Here is a 16,652-nt window from a genome sequence, read left to right as displayed (position 1 = left end):
ATGTGCCCTCATGAATGTCTATTAGGACCTCAAGGCTGCAAACTCTGGAAAAACCCACACCTGGTTAATCAATAATCAGAAGGAACCTCTTGCTTGCCCATTGGAACTGCTTGCTTAACAAGGTTTCTTTAAGGAACATGTCATTCTATTACCGATGTGTATATAAGGGGGGAAAGTTTGAGGTAGTTGGAGTCTTCTGGACTCTCCCTCTGGATACATCTTGTGGTCCCCACCTGCAGATGGAAGATTCGTCCACCGGAAGCCTGCCACTGTGTCACTCGAAGCCACACTCAGCTTTGGTAATTATTAAGGGTTGGAGGTGTTTTACTAATCTTGTTGCGGACGTGTGTAAGTGCTTGAGACTAAGTAAAGTTTAGCTTTAAGTGAAAGCATTCTCATATTGTCCTGTTTGTGCCAGCCATCTATCAGTCGGACGACCCTGATTTATTTCCTGACACCACCTCGCACAGAGTAAAAGTTACCAAGAACTTTGGGTTGAAAGAACCCCAGGTAACAAAACTAGCCATGGAACTGCAAGCCAAAGAATTTGAGGAAAAAGAAAAAGAGTGAAGATACCAATTGGACTTGCTAGAGAGGCAGAACCAGAACCCCCATATGCCACTGATTCCTACCTCTCTACAAATCCAGAAATGAGAGTTGTTGTGTCCTACATACAATGAGGCAGGGGATATTGCTGAATATTTCACCACCTTTGAGAGGCTTGTATGATTCATAAGATTCCTGATGACCAAAAGATGCCCACTTTGGTTGCAAAGATAACTGGTAAAGCACGGAATATATTCAATAAGATGCTAATTACTGATGCTTTAGATTATTGCAAATTCAAATAAATTATTTTGAAATCGTTTCCGATAACCCCTGAAACATATAGAGTGAAATTTAGATACCTTAAGGATGCTGTGATGAGTAATGTGGCGTATGTATACTTGAAGAAAGATTTGATGGAAAAGTTTGTGAGGGGAAAATGTGTTACAAGTGTTGAAGGAATGTTTGACCTTGCGGCTCAGGAACATTTCTTACACATATGTAAAGATGATGTGAAATAATTATTATGGGACAAAAAGGTGAAAAATGTAGATGAGATGGCTGCTCTAGCTGATGATTTTCAGCAAACATGGGCATCTATTGTGAATAAACCACAGATGGAGGAGTTTCAACTCGGTGGGAAGCAAGTAAAGCCATGTTTTACCCCTGGGAAGAAAGAGGCTGGCTGGGAAGCTGGGTACTTACCTCCCCCAAATCATTCATCTAATCCTTGACCCAAATCTCCTGTAAAAAGAGAAGAGCCCAGAAGGTGCTGTCATCGCAATTCCACTGATCACCTGGGGAATAAATGCCCAGTGCTGGGAGGAAGCAGGTAGCCCATGTGAATGCTGCGACCCTGAGCACAGAAGCCACTCAGGCGCCTGTCATTTATCATACTGGGTTGTAAAATCAGCATTATTGACAGGAAACACCTTGGGTGGGAAGAGACAGGGGTAGAAATTTGTGTGGTTAGGCAGAGCATAGTGCAAGAAGGTGACATACTGCCAGGGCAGATTTCACAACTTTTATTAACAGGAGGTTGCACAATCTTGTACCTTTGGCTAAAGGGTACATAGAAATCGAGGGTTTGGAAGGTGTATTATTTGTGGGTGTAGTAGACAATAATCCTATTGATATGGTAATTGGCAATTATTTCTTCCCTGTAGCTCAGGCTGTTAATGGTAAAGGCTCAGAAACTGCTGAGGGAACAGGAGAAAATCTCCCTGAGTCCTCTGCAGCAATGAGAAACTGCGTATTTCTCGGAGCAGGGGGGGTTGAGATTGGCTCCTGCCCTGCAGCTGAACGTGGTGTTTCCTCAGAAAGGGAGGGGAGTATATTGCCTTTCAGTGAGAAGGCTGTTTCTGCTGTTAGCTGCAAGCCTCTCACAGATGGACCAGGGATAGATCCCACCCTAGGGAGCATGGGGGGTGGCGTGTCCCACAAGGGAGCCCAAAGAAGGTGATTGAATCTTAGAAACCTCTTTGGAAGTGCATGAGGGTTCCATTAACTCTGCAGCTGGATGCACCAGCGCCTCAGGAAGGGAGGGGGATGGAGCGCCAGCTGGTGAGATAACCGTCCAGGCAGCATCGGTAATTTTCACTCCATGCATCTGAAGAAGTGGGGTTTTTACCCACGAAAGCTTATGCCCCAATAAATCTGTTAGTCTTCAAGGTGTCCCCGGACTCCTCATTGTTTTTGTTAATACACTGTGTTGTTTGAAATGCAAAAAGGAAATCTGCTCCGCAACTGGGGCTGATGCAATGTTCTCCCCACAGTGAGAGAGGGGTGGACTGGATAATAAAATGACCCTGGTCAGGCTTTTGACCAGGGCAAGAAGGTACAGCTCTGGGGTCCTAGGCTGGGGGGCTGGAGGGAACTGGCTGGAGCTTCTCTATTGCTGGTTCAGGAGTGGCTAGTGAAAGCATTCATGGAACTGCAGCTGCCCAGTACGGCCATGCAGATGTTCTTATATAGATCCCAAATGTCTCTGCCCCTCACTGCGATTCTCTAGGCCCCACTCCCTCCCCCAGAGCTCAGATAGAAACCAGGAGTCTTGGCAGGCTCTCTAACCAGCCACTGCCAGAGCCAGGACCCTGGGCTAGGTGCCCGTCCCTGCATGTGCAGGAACCCAAAGGTCCTGACTGTCACAGGTGCTGGGCAGCCACCAGGCCTTCCTGGGCCACTCGTTACATTTTCTATATGGACTTGTCTGGTCAACAAATCAACAAGAGATGGCAACTCCCTCCATGGCATTAGCTCAGAACTAGCCCCTGTAGCTATGGTCACTTGCAGTCTGTGATTCAGCCCCGAGGGGGCTCTGGGCGCTGTACACCGCTCCAGCCAGGGGGTGCTCCCTGGTAGGATTTGCACAGGCACAAAGCCATCGAAGAGCTTCCCCCGCACACAGCCTGTCCGGAGGGGGCGGGGGGCTGGGTGCAGCCGAGGGGCTCCCCACAGCAGAGCCAGGAATCGGGCTGGGGGTGTTGTTCCCTATTCCGGGCACAGTCACAACCCTCCTCTCGCCCCTGGCTGAGCTCAGCGAGGGAAGTACAGGATCGTTCTCCAGGAGAGGAGGCTGCCCGCATTTCCGAGGGGGTTTAGATGGTGGGTTCATGGTCCAGGTCCCCACGTGCTGGCAGGTTGGGGGTCTGGGTCCCCGCTGCTGCCCATCCCCGCATGCTGGCAGGTTCGGGGTCCGGGCCCTGCTGCTGCCCGGCCCCACGTGGTGGCAGTTGGGGATCCAGGTCCCCATTGCTGCCCGGCCCCGCGTGGTGGCAGATTTGGGGTCCGGGTCCCCACTGCTGCTTGGCCTTGCATGGTGGCAGGCTTGGGGTCCCACTGCCCAGCCTGCACCCAGGATTCCAGTGCTGGCCCCGCTCTGGATGGGGGCACTGGGCATAGGGGACTGTGAGCAGATGTAGACTTTAGTAAGGCATTTGATACGGTCTCGCATGATATTCTTATTGATAAACTAGGCAAATACAATTTAGATGGGGTTACTATAAGGTGGGTGCATAACTGGCTGGATAACCGTACTCAGAGTAGTTATTAATGGTTCCCAATCCTGCTGGAAAGGGATAACAAGTGGGGTTCTGCAGGGGTCTGTTTTGGGGCCAGCTCTGTTCAATATCTTCATCAACAACTTAGATATTGGCATAGAAAGTACACTTATTAAGTTTGCAGATGATACCAAACTGGGAGGGATTGCAACTGCTTTGGAGGACAAGGTGAAAATTCAAAATGATCTGGACAAATTGGAGAAATCGTCTGAGGTAAACAAGATGAAGTTTAACAAAGACAAATGCAAAGTGCTCCACTAAGGAAGGAACAATCAGTTTCACACATACAGAATGGGAAGAGACAGTCTAGGAAGGAGTATGGCAGAAAGGGATCTAGGGGTTATAGTGGACCACAAGCTAAATATGAGTCAACAGTGTGATGCTGTTGCAAAAAAAGCAAACGTGATTCTGGGATGCATTAACAGGTGTGTTGTGAGCAAGACACGAGAAGTCATTCTTCCGTTCTACTCTGCACTGGTTAGGCCTCAACTGGAGTATTGTGTCCAGTTCTGGGCACCGCATTTCAAGAAAGATGTGGAGCAATTGGAGAGGGTCCAGAGAAGAGCAACAAGAATGATTAAAGGTCTAGAGAACATGACCTATGAAGGAAGGCTGAAAGAATTGAGTTTGTTTAGTTTGGAAAAGAGAAGGCTGAGAGGGGACATGATCGCAGTTTTCAGGTATCTAAAAGGGTGTCATCAGGAGGAGGGAGAAAACTTGTTCATCTTAGCCTCTAAGGCTAGAACAAGAAGCAATGGGCGTAAACTGCAGCAAGGGAGGTTTAGGTTGGACATTAGGAAAAAGTTCCTAACTATCAGGGTGGTTAAACACTGGAATAAATTGCCTAGGGAGGTTGTGGAATCTCCATCTCTGGAGATATTTAAGAGTAGGTTAGATAAATGTCTATCAGGGATGGTCTAGACAGTATTTGGTCCTGCCGTGAGGGGAGGGGACTGGACTCGATGACCTCTCGAGGTCCCTTCCAGTCCTAGAGTCTATGAATCTATGTATGGCTCACAATGCTAAACAGGCTGCAAACCGCTGCTCTGGGTGGGGGAGTTGTGTGTGCCGCCTGGCTGTTAGCTCCCTACCAGCCTCTGGAGGCCTCTCCTCCGAGCTAGGCCAGCCAGGCCAGCTGCCTGTAGATGCACATTCCCTTGTGGTATCCAGTCCTTGACCACTGGCTCCCCAAAGAAATCCCAGACCTTCTGGAGCGGTGGGACCCCAGTTTACCAGTTTTCCTTTAGCCCGTTGCTCCTGTACCAGGCCTGAGTTCAGCTGGAAAACAAAAGGAAATGAATTGAAGGAGAAAATCAAACAGAAACCAGGTGAGTGATGGGAGCAAATGGCTATGTACAAAACACAATCAGAAAATGCCAGGTAGGGCCAAGGCCTGTGAATAGCTCCTGTTTCTCGCTGATCACATGGCTTACTAGGAAGACTGGTCTCCTGCAGTGTTTGCTGGCCCCGGGAGCCGGGACCCAGGCTTTCACCCAGCACCCCTGGCTCCGCCACCTTCCTCCTCAGTGAACGGGAGCAGAGTGTCTCCCTCCACCCCGTGACAGACTGAATCAGTCATAGAATCATAGACTATCAGGGTTGGAAGGAACCTCAGGAGGTATCTAGTCCAACCCCCTGCTCAAAGCAGGACCAAACCCAACTAAATCATCCCAGCCAGGGCTTTGTCAAGCCTGACCTTAAAAACCTCTAAGGAAGGAGATTCCACCACCTCCCTAGGGAACCCATTCCACTTCCTCACCACCCTACTAGTGAAAAACAGGTAGAGTGCCATGCCTGCCTCCAGTGACACCTCCTCCAGCCCCTCAACGTTCAATCTCATCAGGATCCCTGGCCTGGAGACCGGGCTGTTCTGGATCGCCCTTCCGTTCTGCTCTGCTGGGAAGCGGCATCCTTCTGGTCACCATCTAGAGCCAGCACCTCATCCATGGGCCCATGGACATCTTCCTGGTCATGCTGGCTGCCACCAATCTGGACGTCACTGCATCAATACAGCTGTGCCGCTCAGAGCTCGCCTAAGTCTGTGATGTCAATAAAGATTTTCTTACCAGCCAAACTTGTGATCTCATCACAAAACTACAGCCAGTTTGTCTGGCAAGCCCTGTTTCCCATGAAGCCATGCTGCTCGGCATTGATTATGCTACCTTACAAAGCTTTACAGATTCCATCCCCTATCACCCTTGACATGCTCTTTCCTGGACTGGGGTCCGGCTAACCGGCCTAAAGCTATCTGTGCATCTTGTGTATCTTTCTAAAACATTGGCTCAACATTGGCTTTTTTCCAGTCCTCTGAAACTTCCACAGTGCACCAAGAGTTGTTAAAAATAGCTCAGCGAGTTCCTCAGCCAACTCCTTTAGTACTCTTGGGTGCAAGTTGTCTGGTTGTGCACAATTTGAAGAGATTGTGTTTTTTCACTGACTTATTCACTTTTCAGCAGAGGGTTTCTAGTGCAAGTCTCGATGGCCACTGCCTGCAGAATTACAGCAGGGCCAGTGTCACTGCCGTCAGACACAGAGGTGACAGCCCCAGCCCTGCAGATGACAGCGTGGCGGGAGGTCCCGCTGCCAGTTAGCTAAGCAGAGGCATTTCACACCCCCAAGGGGAACAAGAGTGTTAATTTCTTTTCAGCCTTTCAGTCTTTAAAGACACATTTTGCTTTAGAAAACACTGGAGTCCCTGGAGACTCCTAGCGCATATGGAGATTCTGCTGGGATTTGCTGACAGTTTATAACCATCCCCATCGTAGCAAGCCTGGCAGACATGCCCGTTCCTGTCCTGTGTTCAGAGCCGTCCGACTGAGAGGACTGTTCTGGGGGAGCTAGGGGGGACTTGGAGCCATTATTCACGGCAGTCTTACTGAGCAGAGGGACGGAGCCCGCTGAAAGGGGCTTGTGTGTCCCCGGGGAGCAGGAGTCACTGAAACAGGTTTGGCTTGCACGGCACAGGGAAGTGTCTATAGGGTTTAGGAAGAACATTTGTTTCAAAATGCAGCCCATATAAGCAAGTTAATACTCTGACAACTTCAAACAGCTACCAGCCTCCCTCCTGGGCTCAGAGTGTGTGTGTGTGTGTGTGCACATACTGTGTGTCTGTGTATTGCGGGCGCACGTGCATATGGTGTGTGCTGTGTATGTGTGTGTGTGCATTTGTGCTGTGCATGTGTGCACATACTCTGTGTTTGTGCATTCTGTGCATGTGTGTGCTGTGTGTACTATTCATGTGTGTGCTGTGTGCTCAGTGTGTGAATGTTGTGTTGTGTGGGGGTGCAAGCGCTGTGTGTGTGCTGTATGTGCACATGCTGTGTGTGCTGTGCATGTGTGTGTTGGTGTGTATCTGTGCATGCTGTGTTGTGTGTGCAGGTGCAAATGCTGTATGTGTGTGCTGTTGTGCTGTGTGTGCACATGCTGTGTGTGGTGTGCATTGTGTGCTGTGTGTGTGCATGATGTGTTGTGTGTGCGGATGCAAACGCTGTGTGTGGGTTCTGTATGTGCACATGCTGTGCATGCTGTATGTGTGTGCTGTGCATGTTTGTGTCTGTGGTGTGTGTGTGTGCATGCTGTGGTGTGTATGAGAGAGCAAATACTCTGTGTGTGCACTGTGCGTGCGTGTTTGTGTATTGTGTGTGCACAAACATGTGTGTGGGTGTGCTGTACATTTGTATGTGTGTGTGCGTGTGACTGTGCATGCTCTATACGTGTATGTATGTGCATAGTCTCTGTGTGCATGAGTGTGTGTGTCTGTGGTGCTGTGTGTGTGGGTGCAAAGGCTGTGTGTGTGCTGTGTATCTGCGCTGTGTGTGTTTTTGTATTGTGTATGCACATACATGTGTGTGTGCTGTGTGTGTGTGTATGCTGTACGTGTGTACTCTATGTGTGTGTGTGCTGTAAATGTGTGTGTGTGTGTGTGCTGTACATTTGTGCTCTACGTGTGTGTGCTGTATGTGTGTGCTGTACATGTGTGAGTGCTGTGTGTGTGTGATGTACGTGTGTGTGTGCTGTATGTGTGTGCTGTAGGTGTATGTGTGTGTGTGTGCTATACGTGTGTGGGTGGCTGGGTGTGCTGTACATGTAGGTGTGCTGTACGTGTGTGTGTGTGTACGCTGTGTGTGTGTGCTGTACGTGTGTGTGGGTCGGTGTGCTGTACGTGTGGGTATGGGTGTGTGTGCTGTAAGTGTGTGGGTGTGGGTGTGTGTGCTGTAAGTGTGTATGTACACACTCTGTGCATGAGTGTGTGTGTGCTGTGTATGTGCACGTTTGTGTATTGTGTATGCACATGCATATGTCTGTGTGTGTGCGCTGTACGTGTGTGGGTGGGTGTGTGCTGTACATGTGTGTGTGTGTGTGTGTGTGTGCGCTGTACGTGTGTGTGTGTGCTGTACGTGTGTGTGTGTACAGGGAGAATATGGTGGAAGCTCCATGTTGGTCACCTCCCCAGAGCGGGAACATCTCTCAGGGCTGGCGGGAGACGAGCCCCAGGACAATCACAGTCACAACAGCCCCTTCATGCCTCACAGTCCCTGACGCAGTGATGTGCCCAGGTCCTCGTCCTGCCTCTGACAATGGCTGGCGCGGGGTGACTCAGAGACGCCCCCCACCGCCCTAGTGACACGCCGTCCTGGCGGGGGTGGAGCCCGCGGCTCTCCAAGGGGCAGGGCGGGCGGGACAGGACACGTATTTACTGAGCCCACCTCATGGGGTGCCCCTGGGGCCTGCTAGGAAGAAGTGGCTCAGCCGTACGCGCACCGCTCGCACGGGGCCCAGCGGCTGTGCAAGGGCGGCACCGCAGCCTCTGCCCTCTCCCCACCAGCAGAGAGAGGGCCAGACACGCCGCTGAGAAAATGGCTGCAAATTGGGGGATTAGCCTATTTGCATAAAATCTCCAGCTCTCGGGCACTTCAGCCTGCGGGTCTGGGCTGCGGGCGGTTTGGGGGCGGAGCGCTTGGGGCTGGCTTTCAATAACAGGGAAAACAAACCAAAGCGAGAATCGCCAGGACAGGCCCGTGGTTCCCCTCCCGGCTGGGAAGGGCCCTGGGCCCGGAACAGAGCCGTCCAGCCCACACGGTAAGGTCCTGTGCCACTGCAGCGCATCCACGGCCGGCAGACGGCAACCGCTCTGCCCAGCACAGGCACGTAACAGAGTCCCCGTGGCCAGGCAGCCCTCGGACACAGCGCTGGCAGCACGGTGACCGGAGCGCATTCGCTGCCTGGGCTCAGCTCAGTGCTTAGGCGAGGAAAAGCTGCCTCCCTCCAGTTTCTATTGTTGTTAAGGTTGGTTGTTATTGATATTGTGACAAGGCCTCGTGGCTGCATTCAGGGGCCAGGCTAGGAGCTGCGGGCTGGGCCAAAAGAGATTGAAGTGCCCACGCTCTGTGTATTGTGACAGAACAGGTGGATACAACAAACGTGGGAGCACAAAGACGCAGGGACATGATTACGAACAGAGTAAGAAGCTGCAATACCAGCACATAACCCCTTTTCGCGTGTTCGTAGGGATCATGTTTAACAGACGCAGGGACGGTGTTTCCCTGCTACGTGGCAGGTGCAGCCAGAGGTGGGACTAAGAGAGGCGTTATCCTACCTGGGAACACCCTAGGGGTCCATCAAATAACATCTCTGATAGTGGCCAGCACCTGACACTTCGGAGGCCAGCGTAAGAAAGTCTGCAGGTTCGGGATAGCCTGCCCCAAAGAGAGTTTCGCCCTCTCGTGGGCTGGGAGTTGGTTTATGCCCTGACCCAGGATGGTTTTGAATCCAGTGGTACCAACTCTCATAATTTTGTCCTGAGTTTCATGATAATGATTGTTTTACTTAAAGCCCCAGCTCCTGGAGTCAAGTGGCCATGTGCTGATTTCCACCTTCATTCTTAATGACAAACTAAGTTTCTAGCCCTTGCGGCTGTGGAGAAAGCTTCCAAATGGGACCCCAGTGCACCCTAAAGGCTCAAAAAGCAGAAGGCAGATCAAAAGAACACCACATGGATTATTTTGCTATAATCTCCCGATTTTAAAGCCAATCTCAGGACTTTTGGTGAGCCTGACTCAGGATTTTTGAACATTTGGGGCTGGCAATACTGAGGATCTAACATATTGTCCTGCTGTCCCAGCTCCAGCTGTCTCAGCATCTGTCCTGTGCTCATCACCGCGAGTTCTGACTACTTCACATATGCATTATATCGACCACAAAGAGCCATGGGCCGTGGAGGAAAAGCCTTCTGCATCATATGATAAAAGCTACCAGAGAATGTGAACTCGTAAGTCTCTGTCTGAACCTGGCTAGCGCTGTGTGTCAGTGAACGCGGTGACGGTGCAGATGGGGAGGGAAGCCCCGGAGATAGAACAGTCTAGGCGACATGTGGGCATGATCTGCGTCCCATTCACTCCCGCACCACTCTGCTCACCAACTGGGGGGCCGGACAGTGACAGCCATCGGGGGAGAATTGCAATGCGGGGTCCTGCCCATATGAACCCCTCCTCCTGCTCCTTTTACACTGGGGCCACAGAATAGCTCCCAGATGGGAAAAGCTTCATGCTAGTCCAGCTCTGGGCCAGACATTTGTGCAGTCTGTGTCCACCGTAGCAGGGTTGTACCGTGAGTTGCCGTGGGGGGAGGAGGGGCTGGCTCAGGGGACTGGGGATGGGCTATTGTGCTTCTCACAGGTAGATCATGAGTCTGAAACCAACACGAGTCAGGAAGTCACCCTGCCCGGTGCCCTCTGGGAAGGGAGCTTGTTGGTTTGAGTCCAGGACAAGACAAAACTGCTCTCCACCATGGCTGGACCCAAGTGGGCCCCTTCGCTGGCAGTCTCAGGGCAGGGTGGAATTCAGCCTGGGCCTTGCTAAGGGCTCTGGGAGCAGAGAGACACCAGACTCCTTGAGCTCCACCAGAGATCTGGAGAACGGCTTCCTACCCAGAATGCCCTTGCTGTTAAGCCCCCTCTTACAACATATTCTGGTCCTCTGCGGTAACAAGGGGACCAAGCCCTCTAGGGGTTGAACTGCTGCCCCCCATTAAGTCAGTGATAAAACTCTCATGAGCTTCAGTGGCAACAGAGATGCACCAGTGCCAGACTCTCCCCAAGATCTCACCCTGTGAGCTCCAGGGTTGAATGGGACATGGAGCTCTGGTCTGAACCTTCTAAAACTTCTGCTCTAGCTTCCCGGGCTCAATCGCTGGGTGGGATTCTCTGGCCTGTGCCATACAGGAGATCAGACTAGATAATCTAACGGACCCAGCTGATTTTAACATCTCTGGATCTGTGGAACGATCTGAGAACTCTGCCCGGTGCTTCGATACAAAGGTGTGAGCGTGACGCTGAGGTCCTCTGGAAAAGGGTCTCCTGTTCTTTGCAAACAATCCTCACCTCAGCCCTGACAAACTCACTGCACCAAGCACACAGCTTCAAGATATTTATCCATAAAGTGTAGCATGTGAGATATCTGCGGACAGCTCATAACTTGTCGAAATTCATAACCACTGAGATGTGTATGGATGGGTAGTATTGAAGGACTAATGTATTGATATTGACAGTGGGCTCTATGGCTTGTAGTCACCTGTGGCTAGTCACCTGTTCAACCAGTGATGCAAAGCAAAGCTCAATGATCCAGGCTTTCTCCCTCTCATGACTATCAACAGCAAACCATCTGAGGCAACTGCAAACCGTCACCTTGTCTTGAAAGTAAGAAAGGAACATTACAACAGAAGAGAATCACCGGCCTTGGAGTAGAGACCAAAGACTGGTCCAGCGTAACAGAGGAGGGAGAGATGCACTGAATGCTTCCACTCAGGAGACATCTTGAAGAGTGAGAGGTTCTCATGGAAAAACTGGATTCTGGTTTGTGGGGAGCAGGGAGGGAACCGACTTCCTTAGCTAGGAAAGGAGACTCTTGATCAAAGTCGTCCCAGGTTTGTATTTTGTGATTTTGTTTTGCATTGCAACCATTTGTTTCCACCACTCCCTCTTGTTTCTAGTTAAGCCTTTGTGTTTTGCTAAATAAACTGACTTTTGTTTTATGCTCACAAATGCCGTGTTAAATACAGGAGAGATGGTGTCAGGTAAAACTAGTAACCGGGGGCAGAGGATGTGGGATGTCAGTGAGTAGCCAGTATCAGGAGCTGTATATCACAGGGGACAGAGCAAAGGGGATGGGGGTGCACCTGTTACTCTGTTGACCTCAGACAGGCACAGGCAAGACTCCTTCACACAAGAGGCCAGGGGTGATGTGGTGACTCACAGCCCCAGGCACCGAGAACCATCACAGAGAGCAGCCATAGAACTACCCTGGCTCACAGCCAGCCGGCTGACTAGCCATTCTTTGCTTGCACAAGGCCATCACACACTCTATTAATTGCTTGCAGGTCTCCGGAGCTGTTCTGCTCGAGTCGGATGTGGCCCTCAGCAGATCATGTCACCCATCAGCAACGGCAGCCTCAGACCTCCCGCATTCCTCCTGGTCGGCATACCGGGGCTGGAATCCACGCAGCACTGGGTCGGGATCCCTCTGTGCTCCATGTATATCGTGGCCTTGCTGGGGAACAGCATTGTTCTGTTTGTTATAAGGACAGACCCCAGCCTGCATGAGCCCATGTACTTCTTCCTGGCCATGCTGACCATCACCGACTTGGTCCTGTCCACATCCACCCTGCCCAAAATGCTGAGTGTCTTCTGGCTGGGTGAAAGGGAGATCGAGTTCCATGCCTGCTTCGCCCAGATGTTCTTCGTCCATGCTTCCTCACTGGTGGAGTCAGGCATCCTGGTGGCCATGGCGTTAGACCGCTATGTGGCCATCTGCAACCCCCTCCGGCATGCCGCCATCTTGAAAATCAGTATGGTGGCCAAGATAGCGCTGCTGGTCTTAGTCAGAGGCCTCGTTGTGATAGCCCCTTTCCCCTTGCTCCTCATGAAGCTTCCTTTCTGCCAGGCTTACATCATCCCCCACTCCTACTGCGAGCACATGGCCTTGGTGAAGCTGGCCTGCGCAGACACCACGGTCAATGCAACGTACGGCGTGGTCGTGACCATGTTAGTTGTGGGGATGGATGGCATGTCCATTGTTCTGTCCTACGTGATGATCCTCCGGGCCGTCTTTGGCCTCCCTTCCACCCAGGCCCAGTTCAAGGCTCTCAGCACCTGCACATCCCACGTCTGCGTCATCCTCGTGTTCTACGTCCCTGGGCTCTTCTCTTTCCTGGCGCACCGCTTCGGCCAGAGTGTTCCCCTCCCCATCCACATCCTGCTGGCCAACCTCTACCTCCTGATGCCACCCATGCTGAACCCCATTGTGTACGGGGTGAAAACCAAGCAGATCCGCAGTCGGGTGACCAGGATCTTCCATGTGAGGGGCTCCTGAGCACCAGAGGGAGGTCACTGCACACTCATTTCTCCAGCTGGCATGTTTCATTTTTTATATGTATCATGACTATCAATAATAAAATAATCACATGCATCCTACGAAGTGGGGATTCACTACATCCACCCTGATCGAATTGGCCCTGTCAACACTGGTTCTCCACATGTGAGGTAACTCCCTTCTCTTCATGTGTTGGTATATAATGCCTGCATCTGTAACTTTCACTCCATGCATCTGAAGAAGTAGGTTTTACCCACGAAAACTTATGCCCAAATAAATCTGCTAGTCTTTAAGGTGCCACCGGACTCCTTGTTGTTTTTGTGGATACAGACTAACCCGGCTGCCCCCTGATACTTGACCTCATCTGCAGAGGGAGGCATGGACAGTGAGAGCAGGCGAGGGGGCCCAGTGGGCAGTAAGGCCCGAGGGCTGGGAACGGCTGAGGATGAGACAGGTGTGAGTTTCTGTAGGGTCTGAACGCGGAGCTGTCCATGCAGCAGCTAGGAACTCGCCTCCCAGCCCAGGCAGGCATAGTCACGCTCACGGGGCTCGAACCAGTGCATCCCAAATAGCCGTGTGCACACCGAGGCTCGGGTGGGAGCGCAGACTGTCAAGCCTAGAGGGCTGAGTGAGTTTGATGGCCCGAGCCACCATCCGAGCCGCAACGACCACGCTGGCACAAGGCTCGCTCCCAGGTGTGGGGTAGCCACGCCCAGAGGGGCAGACAAAGGGACTGGTTCTGACATGGTTGGAGGTGGGAATCCAGTGGAGACAGACTGGGATGGGGCAATGGTGTCCAGGCAGGGGATGACATTCTCAGTGGTGCTCTGCAGAGACCGTCCCAGGTCTGGAATCAGCATGGGGTCGGTGTTGGGCTCTGTAGGTCCCCACTGGCAATCGGATGGCTGGCCGGGCCAGCCTTTGGGCATTGCGTGTGAAACATCAGCCCAGATCGCTGCGCCTCTCTCCAGTGCAACTCACACAGGTGTCAAGAAACAATCAGCCCCAGCGGGTGATGGAGCGGGCAGGGTCCTCATGTCCCACTGCCGCCCTGCCAATGCAGCCCATCGGCCGCTGCTCCACCTGCAGCTGACTCTCAGTGACATGGCACCAGCCCTTTCCAGCGGGAACCAATCAAGGGCCAGACTCTCCATCATGCGCCAGCTGCCCTGGAGACCCCGAGCAGCGGTAAAGCCCGTGTGATGGGCGTAGAAATCACCCCCTGTCTTCAGCCAATGAGGGGTCAATGGGAGCCTGAGTGTCTGGCTGCCCCAGAGGAGGTGTCAGGCTGAGGTCAGTAACCACCCCGGCCGGGGAGGAGCTGGGTGGGTCCATGTCAGATGTGTTCAGAGCAGGTGGAACCCCTCTCCTGGGTGGAGGGGCGGAAGAAGGACCCACACATGGGGGAGAGGAGAAGAACCAGCTGCAGGGCGTGGGCAGGACTCAAGGGCCATGGCACGTGCTGATGGTCTGGCAGAGGACAAAGGGGAAGCAGAGGAGATGCTAAGAGCTTTAGCCCACTTGTGAGCTGGTGGGATCACTCCTTTGGATGTCACTGGGTGAAGATAGTGGTGCTGAAGTAAGACCCCAGGTGCGGCAGGAGACTTCTGGTCCGTTATCTAGGTTTTAATCCATGGGAAGGACATAAAGGAAAAGGATGTCCTGGGCGGGGCTCCAGAAAGATCCGGCTGGAGAGCCAAGTTCCAGATTGCAGGGGATGGAGGACAAGGCCTCATGGGGATGCTCTGGGACAGGATGAACACCACAGCCTGCTTCCTGGCTGCTCTGTGTTCCTGGGCACCACAGAGCAATGGGAGCGCATTGGGGAATGAATATTTACTATTGTAGGGCCTAGGAGCTCCAGGCAGGGCCCTGCCCCCCCGTGCTAGGCATGTACAAACCACAGACCCGCCCCAAGGGGCTGAAAAGCCAAGTTTAACTGAGCTCGAAGTATCTGAAAGCCCATGTAATGAACTGTACAATGTCCTCCTTTCCCAGCCCCCTGCTCCCGGCACTGAAGCAATACAAACTCTTTACTAAGAGCTGGATTGCGGCCAACAGTGCTGCAGCGTGCAGTGGGGAGGGAGGGAATACGGACCCCCTCCACACACACACAATCCACACACAGCCTGTGTACAAGCCACCCAGCCCTGCAGTCCCTGGGAGCAGCTCTCCAGAAAGCGGGCGAGGAGACGCTGGACACAGACAGACCCAAGGCTCAGCCCCCTCTGTATGCCAGGGAGCAGATCTGGCAGGCAAACGGCAGGCGCAGGGATCGGGGGTGTCTGGGACCTTGCTCAGAGTCTCTGGGGGCACCCAGAGAAGCTAGACTAGGGCTTGAAATACTCGAGGCCCTGGTCCCAGGGGCAAAAGGGATTCGACAGCCAACTCTGACCTCTGGGTCTAACACACAGAATCACTTAAAATCCATTTTTCTGTAGTTAATACACTGATTTTAAGGCTTTGTCTTTACCAGGCAGTTTGTCTAAAGTGCTTGGGGATCTGCTCAGATTACAAAGGCTGGTGCGTCTCTGCTACACTTTGGTGAAGTAATGAACTAATTAACGAGCTTGCATTGTTCAAGGAACGGCCTTGAGCAGTGTACGATGGAACATTGCTGAGGTCCAAGGCTGGGGCTGGGGGGATTTTCTGATGCCTTCCTGTGTGTCATGCTAATGGCTGAGTGAGAGCAAAGCGAGCAGGACTGCTGGTCACTAGAAGAGCAGTGTGAGACGGACTCTGAGATGGAGAGTTACAAGGGAAACAGCTGTCCCATAGTCCAGGTTGTGCCTTGGGGGGTGTCACAGAGACCCCGGGAGGCAGTCAAGGTATGAATGGGACAAATCCAACTGAGAGCAGGTGAAGGGGCTTGTGATGGGTTCAGTCACAGAGACTCCCTTGGGACTGTCACCTGATGCTGATGTGCTGAGACTACTTCTGAGCCCATTTCCCTGCCAGCTTGGGACTCCAGAACCCTGCCTTCTTGAGCCAGACACACCAGCCTGCTGCAACACAGACCCAGGGTCTGAACCATGCCCCCAGAGCTGCAGGCTTTAAGTGAAAACAACTCAGCAGTTACCTGTCTCCAGCACCCAGACACCCAGTTCCCAAAGGGGTCCAAACCCCAAATAAATCTGTTTTACTCTGTATAAAGCTTATACAGGGTAAACTCATAAACTGTCTGCCCTCTATACCACTGAGAGAGAGAGAGATGCACGGCTGTCTGCTCCCCTTACTCTTATTATTGAACTCAGAGTAATCACTTACTCTGGGTTCAATAATAAAGGAAAGTGGTTTTATTAAGTATAAAAAGTAGGGTTTTAGTGGTTTCAAGTAATAACAGACAGAACAAAGTAAGTTACCAAGCAAAATAAAACAAAACATGCAAGCCTAAGTCTAGTACATTAAGAAACTGTTTACAGGTAAATCTCACAATAAGAGATGTTCCAATAAGCTTCTTTCACAGACTAGTCTCCTTCTTAGTCTGGGCCCAAGCCTTTCCCTGGTACAGACCTTGTTAGTTCCAGCAGCATCTTAGGTGAAAAGCAGGAGATTTCTCATGACTGATACCCCCTTTGTTCTGTTCCATCCCATTTTATAGCTTTGGCATACGGCGGGAATCCTTTGTCTCTCTGGGTCCGCACCCCTCCTTCTAAATGGAAAAGCACCAGGTTTAAGATGG

General features: G+C 51.9%; 1 protein-coding gene across 1 annotated transcript; it reads left to right on the top strand.

Annotated features, from left to right (window-relative positions):
• The first annotated feature begins 226 nt into the window (after positions 1 to 226).
• LOC123374565 (olfactory receptor 52L1-like) lies at positions 227 to 12,970 on the top strand. Its single transcript, XM_045024643.1, has 2 exons — positions 227 to 299; positions 11,979 to 12,970. Exon 2 carries the CDS (start codon positions 12,026 to 12,028, stop codon positions 12,968 to 12,970), a length of 945 nt encoding a protein of 314 aa, XP_044880578.1. The 5' UTR covers positions 227 to 299; positions 11,979 to 12,025.
• The last annotated feature ends 3,682 nt before the right edge of the window (positions 12,971 to 16,652 follow it).

Source organism: Mauremys mutica, chromosome 1, assembly GCF_020497125.1.
Source record: "Mauremys mutica isolate MM-2020 ecotype Southern chromosome 1, ASM2049712v1, whole genome shotgun sequence".
Lineage (NCBI taxonomy): Eukaryota > Metazoa > Chordata > Testudines > Geoemydidae > Mauremys > Mauremys mutica.
This window is presented reverse-complemented; position numbering and strand designations above follow the sequence as displayed.